The sequence below is a fragment of the Macrosteles quadrilineatus genome, unplaced genomic scaffold, assembly GCF_028750875.1.
Source record: "Macrosteles quadrilineatus isolate MER2022 unplaced genomic scaffold, UCM_ALF_1.0 Scaffold_3__2_contigs__length_128488019, whole genome shotgun sequence".
NCBI lineage: Eukaryota > Metazoa > Arthropoda > Insecta > Hemiptera > Cicadellidae > Macrosteles > Macrosteles quadrilineatus.
In genome coordinates, this window is record NW_026542596.1 from 101,600,678 (window position 1) to 101,625,103 (window position 24,426).

Consider the following 24,426-nt stretch of genomic DNA (forward strand, 5'->3'; position numbering starts at 1 on the left):
ACAAAGACAAAGCTGCAGGATATTTTATTAATCACAAGTATAACCTCTCCAACCATACAATACAATCTAAACTACATTATTTTCTCAATACTAACCTAAAATATACACTTATACAACTTAAAATATAAAATATATTTTTTATAAAACTATTTTTATTTTGTAAATGAAATATTACAAATGTGTTTTTGAAAAAGTGATAAAGTAACATTCTTCTAAGGGGTTTATGTTTTAAGAAACAGTTTTGGAATTTGTAAAATGTTTTTAGAATAACTTAATTTTTGGTTAAATAAAATGGTACGGAAAACACAAAAATGTAATTTAGTATTATTTTGGGTAACTAATAGAAATTTACCAGTAGATATTAATTTTTACAACTAAAATAAAATATAACATCGTTAATACTGCATACTTTTTTACAACTAACTAAAATTAAATTACATATCAATATGAGCTTATAAAATATCGAGGTCAAGAAATATGTATACAATCTTAGTCTACTTTTGGCACGACATTTGAATTGATGGCGAGACCAAATTAATATTGCATTTGTTTTTGTACTTCGTATTTTTGTATGATTATTACCTAGTCTTATAAATTATTCTTGTTTAATGGCTGTTACTCCAAGAGCAATCAATGAAAACGTATACTTTGTGAATTAGAAAATATTTGAACAAGAAGTCAAAAATTGATTGAATGATTAACTATCCATTTTTACATAAAGAAATATTTTAAAAGTGAATGTGCAGAAATGGCGGATTATTTATGAAAATAAACTATGAAATTAACTATAGGTCCTTTGATATTTTAACGATTAGTCCTTTATTAGTTGTTAAATCAGTTTAAAATAATGTAACAGTATGATTGTAGAGCATTACACTCATTATCTCAAAGATTTTAAGATTTTTAAGTCTGTTGAGTATTAAAGTTTATTGGATATTTTCATTAGTAGGGCAATTGTTAATAATTGGTATTGGCTACTTGGCAAGTTTTTTTATAAATAAATCAAATAATTTTTAATGTATACAAATTAGAGGTAAATTAAAATTATTATGCCACTATTTTTGATTACTTTAGTTGTGGTAACTGATTATTATATCATCAATTGATAAATACATATAATATATTATGCGCAATAAAAAAAAATAAACAAACCTTTTTGGGTACTTAATCTAACATTGGCAATCCATGATAGCAAATGGTAATATTTGTACAAATCCATACAATCTTTCTACAGATTTGTGAAAAAAAATGATCAAACTCAATAAAATGTAATAAAACATTGCTGTACACAGTACAAATATTATTTTATAATACAAAGTATGCTTTGTAAACTAATATCTTAAAATTAAACTAAATGAAACATAAATACAATTTAGGTAACAATTTTCAAAGAAGCTTTGATCAAAGCCTGAAAATGTTTTGAATGTTTGCTCCTTGGTAACTACTTGACTTGTATGAGGCAATGATCAATATACATGATGGCGGTGTGTCTAAATCATACCAGGGTGTCTGAAGAAAAGTCGGATTTTGTTTTCTGTATACATAACTCACTTGATCTTACACACTGTTAGGTATGTGCTCAGGACTTTTTTTGTCAATTTTGATTCAATTATGAACTGTTTGTATGGTAAGTGAAACTACATGGTTATAAAGACTTTACAAAAACTAGTGTTTTTTTTAAATATTTTATGTACAGTAAAGTGAACTGCAGACAATTTTCAAATGTTATTTTAATTGATTTTGCATGTTTATGCTTTAAATCATTATGTTTAACATAATTTTTTTTTAGTTCAAGCAATCTTTCTCAGCGTTGACCTTTTTTCAGTTTAATGTAATTGTTTTACCTAGGCCTTAGCCTACTTATTTTGCCAAAACACTAATGTGTTGTAATCAGTTGACTTTTTACATTTACCATTGTTTTACAAATAATTTGCCCTCCCAAAATCTTTTCATAGTAATATGAAAGATTAGCAAGAACAGTTGAAGATTGAATTACCAGTCAAAGGAAAACAAATCTGAATACCCTACTCAAATCACTAACACAAACTGAAAGACTACGTTGTTTTGATTGACAAATCAGATTTTCCTTCAGACAGGCTGGACATGTCTAGCGTCTACAGGTGTATGTACATCATTTGTTGAGCAGGGGGGCGAAGTCTTCCGCAAAGTTACTCACGTAATGTGCAGGGTTGGGGAACTCTGCCCACTTGGTGAGGTCTATGGAGGGGATGATACCAGCCTTGCAGGGCACTCGGGGGTTGCTGAGGGTGAAAGTAGTTAGTAGTTGGACAAATAAAATACAAAAATATTCCAATTCATAGATTCATAGATGTCCAATTTCATTAATATTGTCCTACCAGAGCTTTCGATCTTTTGTGTCAAAAGCATGTAACTTATTTAGACTATTATTAAAAAAATAACATTTAGATGCACATAAGTATTTTCTAATTCCTCCAGCAATTATTATATTTTGAAAACAAATTATTAACTAAACATTATGAAATGTTTGTGGTTAAACAACAATATGATGTTACGTTAACATACCTATTTTGATGTTTCACTAACAAGTAGGCTTTGTTTTGATAACGAATTGTGTTTTTTTAATCCCACATCAGATAAATGCATTGTTTGTATTGTGTAACACTATTTTTGCTTTTTGCAACTCTTTTGTCAAACATTTTATTGGATGATGTTATGTTGAGGAAATGTGCTAAGTGTAGTAGTTTGTTTTATGAATTTTTGTAAAAAATATATTTTGTATGAATTTAGTTATCACCTTTTTTGTTGCATCTATTCTTGAGTTGTAATTTATATTACTCTACGTAAATTTTGCCAGCTTCGGGAGTTCCTCTTAAACTATCACACCTCTAACACTATAGTCTATACAAATTACAAATTATTTTGTATAGTGATTTCTGTAGTGTTAATCATACTAACGATAGAAAAGATCATCTGAAGATAACACACAAGCTGGTGAAATGTACATAGGTAACATACAACTAAAACTGAAGAACAGAGGCAAGAAAAAAGGCAATAAATACCTACTGTTAACAATTCAAACTCTTGAACTTGGTATAACTCCAAAGAAGTATATCTTTATATTATAAATTTAGCAGAAAGAAACAGCTCTAAACTAAACTTTAGAATAAACGGTGATAACATGTATTCCAATCATAAACAAATGTTGCAGCATATGCATCTCGATCTGAGACTGAATCTTTATTCTTACGCAATCATAAAAGCTGGACAGTTGCAGTAAAGTTATGAACTAAAAGCTTACCACCCTATCTATTGTTATCATGAATTTCTACCTCTTGTTTTATTGATTATATTATGTTATGGCTTTTAGGAGTGGGGATCTACTACAAAGGCAGTTATCCTCAAGAAGGAGAAACATTTTAAACTGGTTAAGTGGACACACAGCTTGTATTGTATTGTATTGCATTGTATTGTATGGAATTGTATTGCATTTTATTGTACAATACAACCAACAGCTTAGTTTTGTTCTGAAACCCCAGAGTACATTGCTAAAATTCATTGGTGATTGCTAGGATTTGAACCCAGACCCACAGAACCCTTCCCACTATAGATTAGATCCTTGTAGACTAATTACTCACATTTGATGATCAGGAAGCACCATGGGGTATATCTGGATTGTGTCTATCAGATCTGTGTTGTCACATAGAACGCGGGATAACTTGATCTTGCGGATCTCCTGAAGTTGTTCTGGAACCAGAAAAAGATATTTAAGCTGATAGTAACTTTTAGTTGAAACACAAATCAAAATTTTCCAGAGAGAATTACATTGACTAACCCATCAAGTTAATGAACATAGTTTGCATATTTTGCTCGTCCACAAAATTTAAACTAAAAAACAGCAATTATGACTCATCTTCCGACTTCACTGAATGTTTCCTCTTATGTGAACTGGTTTAATTCCTTGATGACTTTTTAATCGTGAAAAATTGTTATTGAATGTTTTTATAAACACAATTTGTACGATGTTCATGTCATGATTGACTCTTAGAAGTCCGGAACCATAGTAGTGTACTAATAAATTTCGAGCACTCGATAGCACAGAGATAAATAAAACATTTACAATAAAAACAGCTGATTTTAATATAAACAATCTAGAAGATCAGCTGATTATTCCTTATATCCCAACCAAAAAAGTTATTCATTTATTTTAATTTGTAGATTAGAAATGAATTTAATATTTGTTTTGTATTATTGACACTATCACACAATATCGTATTCAATTTTATTTGTGTTGATGAATTAGACATCATTGTTTTACTCACCAGGTGTGAAGGATGAAGGCTGGTTGGGTAGTTCGTACCAGAAGCGATCTCCTCGTCTAATGAAGCTGAGTTGAGTAGCGATGATGCAAGCGAATGTAGGACCAAGCATAGACCCAGGCAGAGGTCTCTCAGATACTCCACCGGACCAGAGGTCTATGTCGTTGGGGTGACTGTCATCAAGGAAGACATTAGACAAATCTTACCAGAGGTCTATGTCGTTGGGGTGGCTGTCATCAAGGAAGACATTAGACAAATCTTACCAGAGGTCTATGTCGTTGGGGTGGCTGTCATCAAGGAAGACATTAGACAAATCTTATCAGAGGTCTATGTCGTTGGGGTGGCTGTCATCAAGGAAGACATTAGACAAATCTTACCAGAGGTCTATGTCGTTGGGGTGGCTGTCATCAAGGAAGACATTAGACAAATCTTATCAGAGGTCTATGTCGTTGGGGTGGCTGTCGTCAAGGAAGACATTAGACAAATCTTACCAGAGGTCTATGTCGTTGGGGTGGCTGTCATCAAGGAAGACATTAGACAAATCTTACCAGAGGTCTATGTCGTTGGGGTGGCTGTCATCAAGGAAGACATTAGACAAATCTTTGAGTCAAGTTGATCATTTCGTACTTTCAGTAAACACCTACGTCATTAAGTTGCATAAGCTTATCTTTAACCAAGAATTGAACAATAACTTATTTAAAATAGTCTTGTTGTAACAATGAAATTAAACCTGGATACACATTTGATTCTACTTGTTTAGAATTGAAAATGATTGAGTCTGATTGATAACTAAAATAATTACAAGACTTGTAGACGTAGATCAATAATATTGTCTTAAGACAAAGAAAAATCAATGTTAAAAAAATATATGTTTGAAATTTCAAGAGAAGCTTACTCAAATATAGATGCATATCTGTAGACAGTGGAGTTCGGCATGCTGCCAAAAAGTTCTTCAAATGAATCTGCTGTGGGCAGTCCACAGAATTTCCTGTAAAAAGAAAGATTTGGTTGACAAACTCAACAAAACAAAGTAAACGCTTTATCTAAGTAACAAAGTTAACTTAAAATACTTAAAGTCTTTTTATTAGGAAACAAATGGTCCATAGGGTAAATTCAATTTTTGTTTCTGTTTGTGTTGCACTTGTAAAAGGCTTAGGATAAGCATAGTACCATACACACTGTGATATAAATAGCTTAATTTTGTTGTTACCCTTTACAATTTAACAATACAGTTTACAATAACTAGGAAGTAAACTCTGCAAATACCTCAACAAACATATCTAGTTTAACAAATTCTAAAAAAGATAACTATAGATCCTAGACTACAGACAGATTACTTATAAGTTTCAAGTTTGAGTCTATCTCTGGCAGATACAAATGTGAATGTTTGATTATTCCGTTTTTTTTAATGTTTTTAATTTTTTACATTTGAGTTGATAAGTGAGCAATGGGGGAATCTTCACATTTACAATCTGGACAACGTTTAGTCAACCTGAATGTCCATATCAAACTAGTATCAACTGATTGCAACATGCAAAGAAGCATGCAAAGGAAGCTAAGAGAAATACTTGTTCCTTAGCTTATTTATATACAAAAGTTAAAGGGGAATTTACAATAATAAAACAAGTGAAAAATAAGAAAATGTTTGTATTCAAACCTTTTTTATAAAAAAAATCACAAGACAAAAATGTCTTAATAAATGTAAAATTAAAACTGATGAGAATCCTATAATTTCCAAAACAGTTTTTATCAATTTTCATTATTGTTATCAACGGTACCAGGTATCAGTATTACTTTTTTGTCCAAACAGTATTTTTATTTTATGTTTTTGTCTAGTTTATATACAAAGTTTTCACTCGTGTACATTACCTGTATTGCATGTAGCCAGGAACCCCAAACTCTCGCCCTCTCTGCATGTTAAAGGCTACAAGATCCAGTCCAAATCTGTTTCCAGGTTTCTTCAGCAAGTGGTTTGTTACCTTAAAAATTTATTAGATTTATTAATTTATTAAAAAAGTTATTAGATCTGTAATGGATCTATCCCTACCACAGCACACCTGCAGACTATGTGAATTTCAATTTGTCTGATTGGATATTGACTCAAATATTTCCATAAAAATTTTGAGTCGCTAGAAGACTGCCCCCCAGAATATTACCCACTCAAGCAGGGTGGGATTTTGTGACGTCACGTCTCGTCTCACTAGCTCACTCGGACGGTTCAGAAAACGATACAAAAATAATAGGGTATTCTCAGTAACCTGTTACCAAGGTAATAGGTGAATCTTCAGTAATAGTGTTATTTACCCTATTACGTTATACAGTATAACGCCCACCAATACTTGTAATATTGTGTTATAATTACCACATAATGTGATTTTAGTGTCATCACAAGTTTGAAGTGTTTTTAACGGGTTTTTAACTTTTTTGTAGTGTTAAATATACATTTTAAAATAAAATTTTAAATAACTACAATAATATCATAGATGCAAGATTTTTGTAACAACATTTTTCCAAGCAGATTAATTTTGTAATACAATGCTGTTCAAAGCATGTTTTTGTCGTGTCATGTTTACGAGATACGAGCATTGTTGTAGAACGCACCTCCGCGCTACTTCCCTCCTACCACCAAAGTTGTCACCTACTCAGAGGGTGACAAAGTCGGTTTTTGTAATCTCCAAGATGCCCCCAACAACAATCAAAAGTAAAAAAGTGTTACACTTTCAGTGCATACTCAACCCCAGATGCTGGACTATGGTTTTAAATTTATCAAGCAAGACAGATAATTCTTCTTGTAGATGGAGGGGGAATGTCATATACTATGAACCACATAGTCGTAGCCCTTTTATACCTCATGACGGATTGTCAATTCAGGGTATGAAAAAATGGACTTTAATAACATGGATCTAGATGTGCGGAGAGGAGAACTCCAGGGTAAGGTGATAGTTTCGATCATACATAATTTAGAAGGTCCAGCTTTGTACACAAACAATTTTACAAATAAAATTGTCCTTGGTGCCTGACTCCTCAGCCAAACTTAACATTAAAATATCTCATCACTTTGATTTTGTCTAATTGAGTATCTTGGCCTACCTCCTGTGTGATAGAGTCGTCCATGGCCTGGGCAACCTGGTTCATCAGACCCATGAGGTACTCATCCATCACACCAGCTCTGTAGAGGTCGTAGGGTCGCCTGATCAGATCTGACAGTCTCTTGGAGGCTGTCAACACAATCAAATTAAGCAAATATAACTAAGAATATGAAGCTTGTGCGAGTTTCTGAGTATTTTGGATGCTACAACCTTAAAAGATTCCTCTGAACCCCCCCCCCCTTCACCTGAATATGAATGTGAATTGTATCAGGCATTGCAGGTGAGCCAGCACTATATATGCGTCAAGACATGGCCTTTTTTGCAGTGAAATTGCAGTGGGTTTTGCTGTCACACCATCATTTGACAAAAGCAAGCTAGACTAATATATAGGACAAAGGATAAAATCATTACAATACAAAAATATTTGGTGCTTATTAAAATAACAAACAATATTAGTACTCCCATGCTCTGAAATAGTTAATTTATTCTAACCAGTCCATCATTACGATTGCTTAAAAGCTAGAAGCTAATTAGTTTATCAATTTTTTAACTCACAGATAAACTTGTGTGCCTTGCTCCATCTCTCAACCGCGGTTGGCAGCAGTGAGTGTCCAAATCTAAAGGCAGCTGCGGAGAATGCTGCGATGATGTTAGGATTGACATTGGGGTCGTAACCATCCCAGTAGCCCTATGTAAGATCATTAGATAAAGTGACTTTTTAAGGCAAAAAAAGTTAATTTGAGATTTAAGAAGCTTAAAATTAAAACAATGAAAAAGTTTTAAATCTTGTTCATAATCTACATGGAGAATTTATTGTAATTTGTAATAATGCTGATTGTAATTGATAAGTGTAATTGATGCTGAAATAGTCACAGGCCTACAGTTTGCACGTGATGCATCATGGGCCTCTAAAGATAATTGTGTCCCTCTCCGCCAGCATTGTGGGGGGATTTTTCTCTTCATTGTGCCATCAACAAACCTAAAATCTCAGGCTCCCCTGGGCCAAGGCCCATCCAACGGAGCCCATTTTTATTAAAGGGATCTTGAATTTAGGTACACCTCATCTAGATAATCAGATGTAGCTAGCTGTAAAGTTATGGAAGGAATCATACTGACATTGACCATATTCTATGTCCCTTTTAATAGGAATATAGTTCCTGAAGGAAGAGTTCATGGTATCCCTGATTTTTGCATTAGTAATTATTATTTAACAAAAATTAAAAAAAATGTTGTGCATTCTGGCTCTTTTACAAACTTTTGAATTATGTACCATTAAAAAATAATTATGAATAATTCAGCCATTTCAAATATTTTAAAACTCGTTAGTAAATAGTTTGGCTGTAAACAGGTTTGTTTAGTTTAAAATAGAGGAACTTTAAATGAAAATTTATAATGTTCTCAATACTGTATTCATTATTTGTTTTACTCTACACTATCATTTTGTTATTTTAAAACGTTTGTGTAAAGTTGTTTTATTGTATGGTATAGTTACATAACTTCATAAATCTACCCTCTTGTCTCAGAAGCAACCCCCTGAAGCTATTGTTGATTGTTTCCTCTAATTAACAACAGGATCTGATAATAAGCCACACTGTTTGTAGATACCTCATAGTCTCACCATGCAAAACTAACAGTCTAATGAGAAACATTTCTTCTTTTATTTTAAGTAGATTTATCACATTTTTTTACAGGGATATTATTCTTATTAGTTAGTATACTGATATATAGGGTGTCCCACGAAGGGGTTTAAACGTTTGATTTTATATTACGCGCCCATTCATGCACCGAACTTTTTTAAACTTTACACAGTTTACAAAGTAGGTTCTAAAAATATTCTGGAAAAATTTCAACTCCCTAACCTTAGTAGAAACAAAATGGCGGCATATTGAAAAACAATACTTTAAAAACATTAAAAAGGTATTTTTGGTTTTATAAAATATTTTTATTGTTACTTTCCAGGGCAATATGACTTTTAAATAAAAAAAAAATAGAACATAGCCTAATGGAAAACTATAAATAAATCAAATATCTAATAAATAATAATAATAAATAAATAACTAATAATAATTATGAAAGTAGTTTTTATAGAAAGCACATAGGTAAGTTTGTCAATATGCCACCATTTTCTTTCTACTAAGGTTAGGGAGTTGAAATTTTTCCAGAATATTTTTCGAGCCTACTTTGTAAACTGTGTAAAGTTTGAAAAAGTTCGGTGCATGAATGGGCGCGTAATATAAAATCAAACGTTTAAACCCCTTCGTGGGAGGTATATTGTAGTAGTAATAGTATTGACACACTCTATCAACTCCCTTATTGAAAATTATAATATGATAAAGATATAATTGCACTGTAAATATAATACCTGTGCTTCATTTAAGTGGAAAATTTTACTAAAGAGGGTTATAATGAACGTTTTAAGGTGTTTGGTACATTGGGTTGTGTTCTGTGTATCCTTACCTCCTTTTGTGGCATGAGACCAAACTTCTCCATGACGTCTTTACCAAGGATGATGGGAAGGAACTCGTTGTACGTAATGTGCTGAATCTCGGCAATCACAATGCGACGGGCCTCCTGTTGGTGATCAATAGAGAAGGTTATACAAAATGAATTTAAGAGTTCAGTGCTGAACTGAATTCTCCAAACAGTAATTGTCCACGATTGTTCTATTGCATAAAGATCCAAATTGATAGAGATAGACATATATTTATCGTGAATCAATGAGGCTGACCAAGAGTGCCTACACAAAGTCAAGATAGGCTACTTACTTGCTTATGAGAGTCGAAAGCACCTTTTTAGAAATTGGGCGATCAAAATCTATAGCCAATCTTTTATATAATCTTTTCTTCTTATGGGTATTTACAGTAAATGTATGGAATAGTGTTGGAAGATGTATTTGATCATATCTGTAGAACAGCATCATCAAGTAAGTTTATAATAAGTTCAATCAAGAAGATACAATGAAGTGCAACCAATAAGTTATTTATTTCATGAATGCTAAGTGTTGGTTCACCTGGTAGAGAGTCTCGTCGTCCCAATGAGGGTTGATCTCAGCCAATGCCTTGGCAATTCTGTTGTGCTCTCTAGCCATCAATGTGTGCATGCATGTCAGGACTAACTGCTCATTCACTCGGATCTCACCTGTATAACATGTATGAATGTTAAAATTTTATATAGTCGCTTGGGTTATGAAATATGGGTTTTTATCTCATGACACAAAAAAAAAAAAAAAAAAAAAAAAACAACTGGGCACTATTTATGGAAACACTATAGAGAATTTAGTACTTACCAGTATTGTTATGGACTCTTTTTTCTAGATTTGAACAAAGGCTTAAAAGCATAGTCCTTTCAACCAGGAGAAAACTTGATGGGACGGAATTTTTAACTGTTGATGTCTTGGATAGTGGGATTGGTAGTTTATTTGCATGTTGCACAAAATCATACTAATTAATAAATTTCTTTTGTTAGCTCTGTCATAACGATTTTTAGATAAGGGAAACTCGCTAAAACTTTTTATGATGAAATCAATGAATAATTCCTGTGCCTCAATACCCTTACTCAACAGAACAGAATATTTGCTACTTCATTTGAAAAGCTTGAACATTTTCAGTGATTTTCTACTTTTAGCGAATTTCCCATATAGGGAATAAGCTATTACCGTAGGTCTCATGGTAAGACCTAGACCCGGGACCGATTTACTTTTTCGTTTTGAGGTCCCCAGAGGCCAAAAACACCATCCGTTCAAATTCAAATATATATATATATATATATAAATTCATTATATATATATATATATATATATATTTATATATGTGTCCGTTAGCGCGATAACTTGAGCAAATATGATCCGATTTTGATGAAATTTGGTACAAACGTGTAAACTTACGTTTATTCAAACGAGTTTGCAAACCAGCATAATCGGACGATGGGAACAGGGGTTTATGGGGGGTTTTATGGGGTAAAAATGGGGTTTTCCCATTTTTAACCCTAAAAATAAAAATTTTTGCAATTTCTTTCTCAACCATTTTGTAGAGCTTAAAAAAAGAAATAATTTAGTATATTGAAGCGCTGTTTTATGCCTAACGGTCACGGAGAAAATTAAAAAAAAGTGTAATTTAAAATTCCCATGTTATTCTTATGGAGAAAATGAAAACTGTTGTAGTTTACTTGTTTATGGATGTATGTTGATAAAATTTGGCAAATTTATTTATTTCATTCTATAGTATTGACATATGGTCAAAAAACACTTTTTACCTTCCCCGTAGCAGCAAACCTAAGCACTGGTAAAATCGAATGTTATTTAAATTGGGAATAAATATGTCTTATTTATGGAAATATTTTAGTAAAAATGAAATCAGACAAGTTGAAATTCGCTTAGTCTGCAGGTTTGCTGCGGCGGGGGTATTTAATAGAACCGAAGCACTATCATGCCACTCCATGAGTACCATTTTATACCATATGGATAAAGATATTTCCAATTCAAGTTAGTTTATGTGTAGCAATTAGCTCTCATATGCATGACTAAGGGCCTGGGATTGTTTTTCGCGTTAGTTCAGACTAGACCTAGGGGTTGCGGCATTATCACTTAGATAAAAACCTAGTGGTGACTTGACGGGGATTGAACCCGGGACCTCAGGGACTGAAGTCCCGTGCTCTAACCACTACGCCAGCTCGCTCCCCCCGAGGGCTTGGTTGTTTACTAACCAGCTTCAAAGCAGAACTGTGAACTGTTGGTCCTGGTGCAGCCCTCGTCAGGAACGTCCAGTTTGAGAGGCAGCAGATCCTTCAGTCCGTACTCCGAGAACACAGGGTTCATCCTCAACTCTCCACCATAGCCGGACCTCAGGTGTCTGAAATGGTTAAATATTTCCATCAATCAAACAAGTTATTTTTCCTACAGTCACTTGAAAAAAAAAGTTCCTGCATTTATTTACTTTTGCCGCACTCTTTTTTCTGCTCTCTTTTTTTGCCGCACCCTAGTATTCCAATCAGACAACACAAAACAGCGTGCTTTTATTAGGCACGTGTAATACGTGTACGCTTGAAAATAAGCTGGCAACACTTAAAGATACTATGACTATGATCAGCTGTTACAGTGTTTCCCATTTCGATTAACACATGGATTTAACTTAACCCAAAACGTGTTGTTTGGTGTTTGAAAGACTAATTATTTCTATGCTTTACTGTAGAAAAAATATAATGTGTAACATGAGTACAAATTGCCTTTGCTGCACTCGATAAACTTTCCAGAATCGTGCGTCAACATTTCTCTCGTGTGCAGCAAGTGCCACTTTGCACACTAATTAATCACACAAATAAATATAACTACAACACGAAATTTCATAGTCCACAAATGTTTGTATGCACTCAAAATATGGTCTCATTATAACAGCTTTAACGATTTCTGAACAATAATTGTAATGAAATTATATGTGAATTTTTATGGAATAGTAGTTTTTCTAAAGTAATAGAGGAAACTGTAAAAAAAAAAATTAATTTCACAGTAACAAATCAAATGGTTTTCATATATAACATTGTGCTAAAAGAAGATACTTAAGGACCTTCCTAAAGTGCTCATATGGAGTTAGGTACACTATATGAAGGTGGATAAACTACTTGGGTAAAAAAATAGTACCGTAACAGCTTGTCCAGTTCTTAAAATTCAATGATAATCATAATTTTGAGTTTATTTAATTTTATTGTAAAATAGGTGTCAACACATTTTATAGAGATTCACAATTAGAAATCATTTTATTTTTTTACTTGCAATTTTTTTATAGAAATCCTGAAAATGATTAGTATGCAAAATTTCCAGAGTTTGGTAAAACCGGTTGGATACATTCAAAAGACTAATTGAACAGTACATGTACATTAGGGAAATATGGTATTGTGGCTACCTACCAAGAGGGCAGAAATTTTATGAAAGTACTGAAAGTATACAAACCTTCCGAACTCATCGCTGACTCCATACACAGTGTTTCCATCAATAACTCCAGTTAAGGTGTTGTATGGTGTCTTTGAACCTGTAAAAATGTTTTATTGTTTACTTAACATGCATAGCCATAAACATATAAGATATGAATAGTAGTTTGAAAAATTGACATTTTGTTAAAAAATAAGTAGTGGTTTGGGAAAGGTTTGAAAATATGTTAAATTACCTATCTATTGATTCCTAAAATGGAAAAACACTGTTGAAGTTAAGGTTCCTTAGCACACTACTAACTCATTAGATTAAATATAAGTAAAATAACAATTCTAGCATTAAAATAACATAGAGCTTAAAAGGAATTACACTAAAACTGTTATTTAAAACTTCTAAAAAACATTTCATGATTGTAATGTAATAAAGTAAAATGTCATATACTGACATTTGGGAAGTTGTTTAATGCTTGATTGATAAACACTTTAATCATTGACTATAAATTACTGAACATAAACTTCTCACCCTTGTAAAATCCAAAGCCTTGTTTTGATGTCCTGTTTGTGTCATAAATAAATTTTTCTCTTTAATTTCAAGGTTAATTTTAATGGAAGAACTTTACAGTTATGGTTGTAACATAAAAGAATAACCACTGTAGTTAACAAAAAACAAAAGTAACAACAAAGACATTGAGACATCGAAGGGTTACAAAATGCATACATTCAAAGCTGGCTACAACTGATCCACCAGACGAGTCTCTAATATTCACTATGACCAAAGATTTTGCTTGTAATCATGACACGTATGAAACTAACCCAGTCTACAAAACCAGTAGGTTCTGGCTAAAAAATTAACATACCAAGTCGACAACCAGGTCGAACAGAAGGGAATGACCTCACAAAATCCATACACTTGACTTTGTATCCCTTGAAGAAGTAGTCGTCATCAGGAATAATGATCTCCAGACAGTAGGGGTGTTTGAGGTGAGGAGGACGATCACAGCACTCTTCTGGGTCATTCTTGTTGACAGGGTCTGAGAGAAATGAATTTATAAGTAAAATAGTAAATTTGCTTATCAACAATGTATGTCACTAGAATAATAAAAGCTTTGAAAGCTACTACAAAAGATAGCTAGAACTGTCATTGTAAACCTTTTTAATATTCCTTGAAATTCACAGGTTTTTTTTACCTTTACATTTTCTTCAACTTAATCTACATATTATATATTAAAAAAAAAATTCTTATCCAAGTTCGTTTGGCTATTTTACCCGACCGATTTTCATGATTGGAGGTCTCAAATGCCATCGATTTTACATCAAGCATCAGCATTTATAAAAAATCAAGCACTACTCGACCGAAAAAATAAATTTGAATTATTTTCAAATTCTTACCTCAATTTAAGGTGCATTTCACCAGTTATAATTATACTCCTATATATCTTGGCCTAAGAACCATCAGTAAAATACCGGCTTTCATTTAAGCTATTAGTTATTTAAATTTTGAACGAGTTTCAAGCAACGAGCGAGTTGCAAGGTGAACAACCAACATAAAAATTATTTTTATAAAGTTTTTCTACGATAAAAAATAACTAGCTCCAGTATATTTTTTTCTATATGTCTTAGGCTCAAAATAATTAGTAAATTATATGCTTTAATTCGAGCTATTGATTGTTTGAATAAGTTAAGTTCAAGATACTGTATTACTCAATGAAAAATCATAAATTTGATTATTTCTCAGATATGATATTTATTTTAACGCTGCAGCACGGGTCATCTAGTATGATACAAATAAGCTTCTAAATCAGGCAAGGCATGCACAGTGCACACATACAGCACCAGAAGAAATAACACATTGGATATCACAAAAAGGGCTGACTTAACAAGTTGATAAATTAAATTGAATAATTTGATTTTTATAAACTTGTTTCTAAAATAAAATTTGTTTGCAAACGACATTAAGCAAAAAATATTTAAAAAATTTAACTGATATTGTAAGGTCAACAGTATTTTAAGTGCTAAAAATGAAACGATATTGAAGGTGAATTAATCTTTGCCTGTAAGTGACAGGGCTTGAAAGATAAAAATCTCATTAAAAACATCCTACATAAGATGTGCTTTTTATACTTCCAAAGTCAAGATTATGAAATTTATTGAATATTTGGCTGGAGCTTAAGATTAAAAATGACAAATAAAATGAATTGATAAAGTATTTTGGTAAGGAAAAATTACATTAAATCCACTAAATCATTAAACTAACTTGTTTGTATTTCAAAATGCTTAAGAAAAAATGTCTTTTACATTTTATGAATGTTTTTTAACATTTACTATACGGGAAAAGGTGTTCTTTATGTTTTTATGTTTTAATAAACACATTTTGAAAAGCAAGTTAATTTTTTCATAAACTTAGGAGTTTTTTTTTCAATAAGATATCATTGACAAATTGATCACCCTAACATCAGCGATAAAACTGTTTCATTGTATTACATGATTAGAAAATACACTAACATGTAGTAAAGTTTGTAACATATGAATGCAATAAAGGAGAATTAATTTTCTTTCTATATTTTACAACAAATAAAAAAAAAATCCATACAAGGTTTGTCCATGAGTAACCTGAGAAGAAACATATTGAATTGTCAAAAAGAAAATATAAGGTATTACCTGAACTCAATTGCTGAGTTCAAACAATAGCGAATACATCTTCAATTGAGGACGGGCTAAAAACAAAGTTAAAATCTTCTGCTTTTTATAAATCTAATAGCAGCTCATAACACTGTCTAAAGACTTGTTGTTGACTTTTTACACTCTTTGTTGATTTTGTCTCATAAACTCCTGCATCCAATCCAGTATACTTATTTACAATACGTCTACAGTAACATTTGAGGCAATTCAGAGATGGTCTCATGTAGAATTCATTGCATCCTTCGCTTTTGTTCAACATGATCACATCTAACATACCCCTTTGACTTTAGCACATTTTTATTTGACAATGATCTCCCTAAGGTATGTACCTAATGGTGTGGCAGTGAGAGTGAAGTCATGGTCCATAAACTGTCCCCAGGCCACCACCATCACAGTGCCTGCGTGGTCGTGATATCCATCGTCTGGATGCATGGTCCGGGATACTATCCGGGGCAGAGGGAGGTCATGGCCCAGCACTGAGCCGCGGGGGGCATTGAGACCATCAGCAAACTGCGGGGGCACCAGTCTACGGAGCAAAGAATAAATAGTGAATGAAAGTCCAAGGTTATTAAACAAAAGTACTGTATAGTCTTGAGTATACAACATAAACTGACTGCAAGTGGCGGATAAGCTGAAAGTTCACCTATCATATAAAATATTAAAAACTTCTTGAATAGAATTCGTCACATAGGTACTAAATTTTATATTTCTATAGAAATTTATAAATATCAGGGCTTTTGTTAAGATTGTTAATTGTTAGAGAAATAATTATCCTCTTAGCCAACAGACTTAGTTGGAACTGTGGCATTTAATTCTTTTTGTGCATGCTAGTATTGAAGGGCTAACTGGGAACAGGGAGGTATTCAAGTATAAGGATTACTAGGTACCCTGCAAGTTACAACTACCAGAATGTGCAGTAGTGCAGTCAAGTACAAAAACTTAAATCTGTTGGCACTGGAGGTCTTTTAAGTCTCGCCCTCTTTATAGTATTGAGGCAGGGTGGTGGCAAAAGGGGTTGTTTCTATGTACCCTACAGCCTACAGCTGTATAGCCATAAAGCACAGAAATAACGTTCAATTTCAATCTATATTCATCCTCCTCAGGCAGAGCCGGGCAGCCAAAGGTAGAGTAATCAAGACCCTGTGTACGTAAAAGGCAGCTATTTCCTGTAGCCTTTTTCAAATTACAAATTGTGACGACATTAAATTTACAGCCAAGCTAAAAAAACCTAATAAGAGCAGTAAGCGTATTTTAGCAACTAACCTAGTGAAGGGAGTCATGGTGGCACCCCAAGATGGATTGTTGATGTTGTTGCAAAGTCCATCCAACCGTCTGTATTTGCCTGCATGACACTCTACATTTGACAGGTAGGGAGGGCAGACCTCCTGTATCAGGGTCTTAGATGTGTCAATCTGTGGCAGTCCTGTCTCTATCTCCTCCAAACTCAGACCATACCTAGAGGCAAAGATCATGATTACACTACTACATGTTAGATGGGTAGGGAGGGCAGACCTCCTGTATCAGGGTCTTAGATGTGTCAATCTGTGGCAGTCCTGTCTCTATCTCCTCCAAACTCAGACCATACCTAGAGGCAAAGATCATGATTACACTACTACATGTTAGATGGGTAGGGAGGGCAGACCTCCTGTATCAGGGTCTTAGATGTGTCAATCTGTGGTAGTCCTGTCTCTATCTCCTCCACACTCAGACCATACCTAGAGACAAAGATCATGATTACAATACTACATGTTGGATGGGTAGGGAGGAAAGACCTCCTGCATCAAGGTCTTCGATTTGCAATCTGTGGCAGTCCTGTCTCCATCTCCTCCACACTCAGACCATACCTAAAGATAAAGACCATTTTTACTAAACATAAGACTTCTAAGGGAATCAGATTCTTAATAGGCCTATGTTTATTTACCTTTGGAGATTGACTAGGCCATTAAATCATTTAGAGAGTCAATAAAATTGTTTAAATATATTTTAAAATTGATTGATGGAGTACCCATGACTGTTAGTGATTTGTAAGCCATATTCCCATAATGTGTACGAATTGCCAAACTCCTTTGGATATAATTGTAGTGTTCAACCAACACCTACAGTTTGGAATATTCATCAATAGACATTTAGATTTTCTCTCTCCTTGTTTGGAATTAGGCTATCAGACAAAACACCAGTCATGTTACTACCAGACGCCTTTATTTGCTAGACATGTAGGCCATTGCCGCTGTTGGCACACACCTCTGTAGTTCTACAACAGTGGAGATCATTGTGTACATTCAACTCTTCGCTCCTCTCATGGTACAACAGTACATGTGTATTGCGTCCTGATTGGCCAATGACAAAGGTTCAATCAGCTGTTCGGACTTGACCAGCTGATCCAATAGCCTTGACCGTCTGCAGCGAAGAGTCTTTATTAGGCGGGAAAGTGGTGTCTAGTCTTACACGGTTCTGATTTTTGCGACTGCAATTTTTGCTAGTCATGCAATATGTGTTATTTTCTGTTGGTTTTGTGAAATTCCTAATTGAAACGGACGTGCGTTTGTCAGTCTATAAAACTGTAGATTTCTTTAATGCGTAACACGCATTCATTAGTATCGTGAGTTTCCCATAACTCATAATATTGACGTGAAATTCCCACATCTGTATATTCAGACTAGAGTAGGCTATCTGTCTTCAAAGTTTATACTGCCATCCGATGTAATACTAAAATATCCAATCTCGCGACTGTTTGTAATGCCGAAATACACAATCCTGTAAAGCACAATTAAAAAATAACTAGTTGTAAATGCAGCCTGGTGTAATATTGCAGTTCACTGTAGGCGTAATGTGTTGCAAAAATACATATGATCTTGAAGCTAGACAACTTTGTAGAAGTAATACCGTTTTTACAAAACTGGAGATTTTTTTTCCTAAGGGCGCTAGGCACGAGCCTGGGATTGCTTTTCACATTACTTCAGGCTAGACCTAGGGGTTGCGGCATTATCACTTAGATGAAATCCATTGGTGACTTGGTGGGGATCGAACCCGGGACCTCAGGGACTGGAGTCCCGCGCTCTAACCACTACGCCAGCTCGCTCCCCAAAACTGGAGATACTTTATAGTTCCAAATTAGTGTAAAACAGTAAGACAATTCTGTAGTGGCATCTCCAGTAGTAACTCTGGAAGTCTGCAATTACGAAACGATTAGCAAAAACGCATCTTCTTTATCTGTTCCGCTCTTTTATCCCGGAAAGAGGAGCGGCGTCTTCCAGCCAAAAAGTACAATCTTATGTTGTGGGAGAAACCATTTCCCTTTCAACGTTAGGCAAAAACCTGTTCCCCTTGAGTGATCGACAAAAAGACGGACATTGAGGTCACTTTCCCGTCGCGTCATTGTCAGCCTCAGATCATCCGTCGGGCAAAGGAGGTTTGGCTGAGAAATAGCTATGACTTTGGATACTGAAACTGAAGAAAACGTTGCACATGAGAACCAGTTGTCAACCATATCTATATCAATACAACATTGAATAAGTCTCGCTTTAGAGTAGAGTGTGCAACTGACCAAACTAATTTCCCCCCTAAGTTTCTGCCACCGTGATAGGCAATGTGACATAAAAGATGCTACAAGTTGCTAATGTCACCTAAATCCGAAACGATCTCTACGCTATTACACAGTTGTAAGGAGGATGGCCGTTGCGGAGGTTATCCATGAATGAAAAATGAAAGTGAGACGTGTCGAGGGTCTTGAACTTGTATCATCCCCGGAATGTCCCAGCCACTTTATGTTTCTAGTCCACCCATTCACCTTGACCCACTGCAGGCGATCAAGGGATTCACCTTTCACCCTAATGATGTTATGGTTTTTGTATTATGTGAGGACAGATGCTATTGGGTGTTGTCGGGAATTTACTTCTGTTCATCGCAAACTGTAATTTAAAAGTGTGTGGTTGGTTGATTAGATTTTCTAAAAATTCGTTATTTCGGATCCAATATTTGTCATTAGTTATGGATTCTAAATTTATAGGTATTATTTTTTAAATACTTATATTTCGTATGCTAAAGGCCTATTTGAAATTGAAGACAACAAGCTCTTAACATTAATCAAAGTTATTTTTTGTTGATTGGTGATTGGTAGTAACTAATCGGTTTTAATCTAATTCTTAAAAATTTTATGTAGGCCCTACTAGAGGTAATAACTGTAAATTAATAATTAAATTGATGCTTTGGAACGATATAGCAATGTCTTTGGCAATTTTTTCTTGGCCTAAATGAAGTAAAAATTCTAGAAAAATGGTACAAAAGCTCCCAGATCTACTTTTTGTTCTACCACGTAACTATTTCACCTGTTTATATTTTTGTTCTTTCACATTGGCATTGAACATAATATAATGCCTAACAAAAGTCGTTTTGTAAAAAAAAACATCCAATCTTCAAAACTTGATTTAAAACTGAGATGTTACGAGCTACAAATTGTGAAAACCATAAACAATATATTATAATATCTTCAAGAAGAACTGGTAATATTGGAATTAATATAAATTTGAAATAAAAAATCACCAATATTTTTAGAATTTTTAATTTCGTCAGGCCTTTCGCCAGGTATGCTGGTGGCATCATCAGACACATCACGTTTGTGATGTGTCTGATGATGCCACCAGCATAGCTGGCGAAAGGCCTCATGAAATTAAAATTGTATGGTAAGTTTTTATTTCAAATTTACATAATAATATGTTGCATTGTTTAATCATTTAATAGAAATTTTGATGATAACATAGTAGTTAGCAGAAATTAAGCCACGAGAAAAGAAAGAAAATAATTAAACTAGGTCTTTCCAACGTTGACTGCTGTCAGTGCAAGAAGATAAACTATATATATATTTTTTTTCTTTAGCTAGATTTTAATAAAAAGTGTCTACGCAACTCTTCCCAATACCACATTTCTACTCAAGAAAGCCTTCCAGGTGGTTCTATAGTTAATACATATATAATTTTTATTGGCAAAACATAGCAGCACACATAAATACTCAAGCGAAAACCGGAAGCAGACATACATAGACGCAGTGACAGATTTAAACAGAATTGTAGACAAACGGACAATCCATTCCAACTGCCCTTATAAGGTGCAGAAGTAGGCCTACAATAGACTACGATTATCTATAAGAGCTGGAGACTTGAATGCGGGGACGCACCGGTCGCGGCCGAGTCAAAGCTGCCAGTAACGTATAGAGATATGCAGACTACCTCGTTGGGACGATTACGATCAACCGTAAGAGAAGTATAATGGCCTTCATTTTTAAGCGAATTGATTTCCAATGGTACAAGGCCAGCCATTAATTGACTGAGCTAATTTATTTTAATGTACTAATTTTTTGAGAGGTAATGTACAAATAAAACAGTAAATTCTACAAAGAAACTCTTGCACAATAATATAGTTTCAGATTACTCACGAATGATCAGAAAAAAGATAAGATCTAAATCAATAGCGACCTAAGAGATCTTATTACTTGTAGAACAACAACAAACGAAATGTAAATGGCAGAACAGTAAATGCGTACTTCGTACTAGAATGTATAGCACTAATCCAAAGAAAAATATAAATAAATCTAATTCAGATGTAAGTAAGCTACTTAAAATTGCAAACAATTTCCAAAGCTAAAAAACCTCTTCAGTAAGTAATTTGAAGATTAATCTATTTTTTAAGTGTCCTTTCATCAAACCAATCAATTGTTCCAAATAAAAATCACTTTTTGAAGTACCAAGGAAAGTGCGAATGATATCCTTCGCATTACGATGTAAAATGAGTGCTACTTTAATTGAATTGTGTGGCATATCCTATTTTAAAGATTCGAAAAAGCGATCTTGTAACATTGAGTGATCGCAACAAACTAGGGCCAAAGTAGAGTGATCTATGAGGCAGAACCAACGCGGCTAGTTAGAGAGATAAATCACAGGAGTGTTTGTTTGGGCTGTTGATGAAGACCGTCAATCACTCCGGAGTGTCGAAACTTGAACAAGGAGACTGACATGTCGGAATGCCCTCAAGGTTAGAAGCTTATAAAGGTATAGGTTCAGCGGTTACCTCCCGCTATCTCTCCACGTCCCGCCACCTCCGTGTACCGCTACCTCCGAATTTCAGAGTGACCCCTATAATCCTCGGTTACTTCCTGCGTTAAGGCTTTCCGTCCTAACCTAACCTAACCTAACATAACCTAATCTAACCTAACCTAACCTAACCTAACCTAACCTAACCTGACCTAACCTAACCTAACCCACGGGTTAAATTTTCATTAAACCTTCCATCCACGGGGCTTCGCAGCCGTGGATGCAATGACAGCTAACAACGCAGGCAGTGACGGGATTATAAGGGTCACTCAAGGCTTCGGAGGTGGCGGGACAGATTTGGGTTCGGAGGTGGTGGAACGCGGACATAGTGGGAGCACACGGGTTCAGCACCTAGATTATACGAAATAGAACGTAAACGTAGAATGAATAATTGACACGAGACCTGAAGTACAACCGTGAAAACTGATAGTGTGAGTTTACTTTCCATTATCGTAGTCCGTAGGTTAGGTCCGTTTGAAATCATTTAGTCAAGTTCAGCATTGGTGAGCCTTAGCTCAACTACCTTACTATTAATTAATTTAGTTTACGTAAATCCATAGATGACAAAGCCTGAATACATATAGGCTACTTCTTAATTCATAAACTTTTTTCTGGCCTAGTAAACATTATTGTTGAGTATGTTTCTTACCAGTGCAGTAGCATAAATGTGGAATACTTGTCAGAAAAATTATATTATTTATAAAGATTTATGCTTATTGCTTACTATTTATGAAAGCAATTAAACGAAGTTATCCGAATAAACTATTTTAAAGAAATAAACGACTTAACCATCGCATAGCCCTTGGTATTAATGAAGAGATAAGTTACTGCAAAATTATCCCAAAACAAGAGTATCAAACACGACGTAATGAAAACGCAACCTAAGATGAAACACACTTTAATCCACAGATTGTAATATACCACGAGAAGTCCTCTTGTAGTATCCAGAGTCAATAGCAACATCCTGAGTGAATTGAGGCTTCTTGAATGTTTAATCGTGCCTTTTGTAATTCTACATGGAAGCGGCGTGCATTTAAATCACTTTAGAACCATAGAACAAAATGAAGACGGACAAGAGGCACCATAATCCCAGGAAGGGCAGACGGCATTGTGTCCAGGTATTTGGATAGTTATCCTCACGTGGACTGTTCTTGCACCGATTAAGGCATATATTCATGAGCTCAGGTATTGTACACGATGCATATATTCGGATAACCACGGTAGACTCGCAGCATGGGTGCGGCCACGGAGGACGACTGGCCGCGGTGGCGTTTTGTTTGCATATGAGGATTTAATTGGATGCCACAACCTCGCTCCAGATCACCGCCTCCTGCTGGGCCCACGCCCGGGTGTTACCGGGTCACCACCAAGCCGTGGAGTGTGGCATCCGCGGAGTCACGTGGTGTGGGTAATTGGTCAAGTAACAATACAAGTCAACCCCCCCGAAGCAACGAAAACAACAAAACGATTGGGTCGGTCTAGTTTCAAGAACTGAATAATTTCCAATAACTAATATATTTGGTGTAAAGAGAATTTGATTCTTCACCCAAGGAAAATTTGTAGCTAGTTAAAGAAATGTTCCATGAAAAGTGCATTCACGATGGCATTAAAGTATGAATGGTTGCAAAAACCATTTCAAAATGTAAAATCACTCTTTTCAAAAACATTTTTAAAAACATGTTGAAGGTTTCCTGTTACATTACAGTATTGGTATCAAGATTGTTAAATAATAAAGCAAGGCTTAACAGATGCGAATCAGTTACTTATCCAACAACAAACCTTTAACTCGGCCAAAGATAAGAATCAGAGACCCAGAGGCACGATTGTTACAAAGAAGTTCCGTGTTCACATTCACATTTACATTTACAAATCGTTTCGTTTCTACTTTATCAACATTAAAATCTTCCTCCCTCATGTAACATGGATCTTAATATAAAATAGCTAAGGAAAAGTGCAGACTCAAATCGCCCCTCCAGTACAGGCCTTCACTCAGTAATGTATTTTAACCACCGATTTTAAAATTCTAACCATTGCCAATGTGTGTTTTCTGAATACTAGTACCATAGAATAAATAAACACCACTTCATCTATGCTAGTACGGAAGATGTTTCATTTGCTTGACGGGAATTTAAGGAAACCCTAAATCTAATTTGATTTTCAAAATAGGTAACGAGATTGTGTAACTATTACCATTGACTATTGGATACAGAAGTTGTATTAATAGTTAAAGCTATTACTAAAAATTCCGCATGTTTTGTATGAAAATGATTTCAATATCTATTCGTTACTATTGTGTTAGAGGTACATACATCTTTTAACCTAAAATTTGCCCATCAAAGTTATGTGCATCTAGGAAAT

The 24,426-nt window shown here is 34.4% G+C and overlaps 2 protein-coding genes across 2 annotated transcripts in view; both read right to left on the bottom strand.

Annotated features, from left to right (window-relative positions):
- Positions 1-2,068: 2,068 nt before the first annotated feature.
- Positions 2,069-17,496, bottom strand: LOC128989829 (chorion peroxidase-like). The gene is made up of 14 exons (XM_054411898.1): positions 17,249-17,496; positions 16,315-16,511; positions 14,164-14,337; positions 13,329-13,407; positions 12,089-12,234; positions 10,398-10,525; positions 9,845-9,958; positions 7,943-8,075; positions 7,389-7,516; positions 6,168-6,277; positions 5,194-5,286; positions 4,302-4,471; positions 3,618-3,726; positions 2,069-2,261 (listed from the first exon to the last, which is right to left on the bottom strand). Exons 1-14 carry the CDS (start codon positions 17,455-17,457, stop codon positions 2,132-2,134), a joined length of 1,920 nt encoding a protein of 639 aa, XP_054267873.1. The 5' UTR covers positions 17,458-17,496; the 3' UTR covers positions 2,069-2,131.
- The window catches only part of LOC128989830 (uncharacterized), a 54,857-nt gene continuing 47,819 nt past the window's right edge, over positions 17,389-24,426 (bottom strand). Inside the window, exon 5 of the mRNA XM_054411899.1 lies at positions 17,389-17,570. Coding sequence (XP_054267874.1) covers positions 17,468-17,570 — 103 coding nt within the window. The 3' untranslated portion in view covers positions 17,389-17,467. The remainder of the gene's footprint in view (positions 17,571-24,426) is intronic.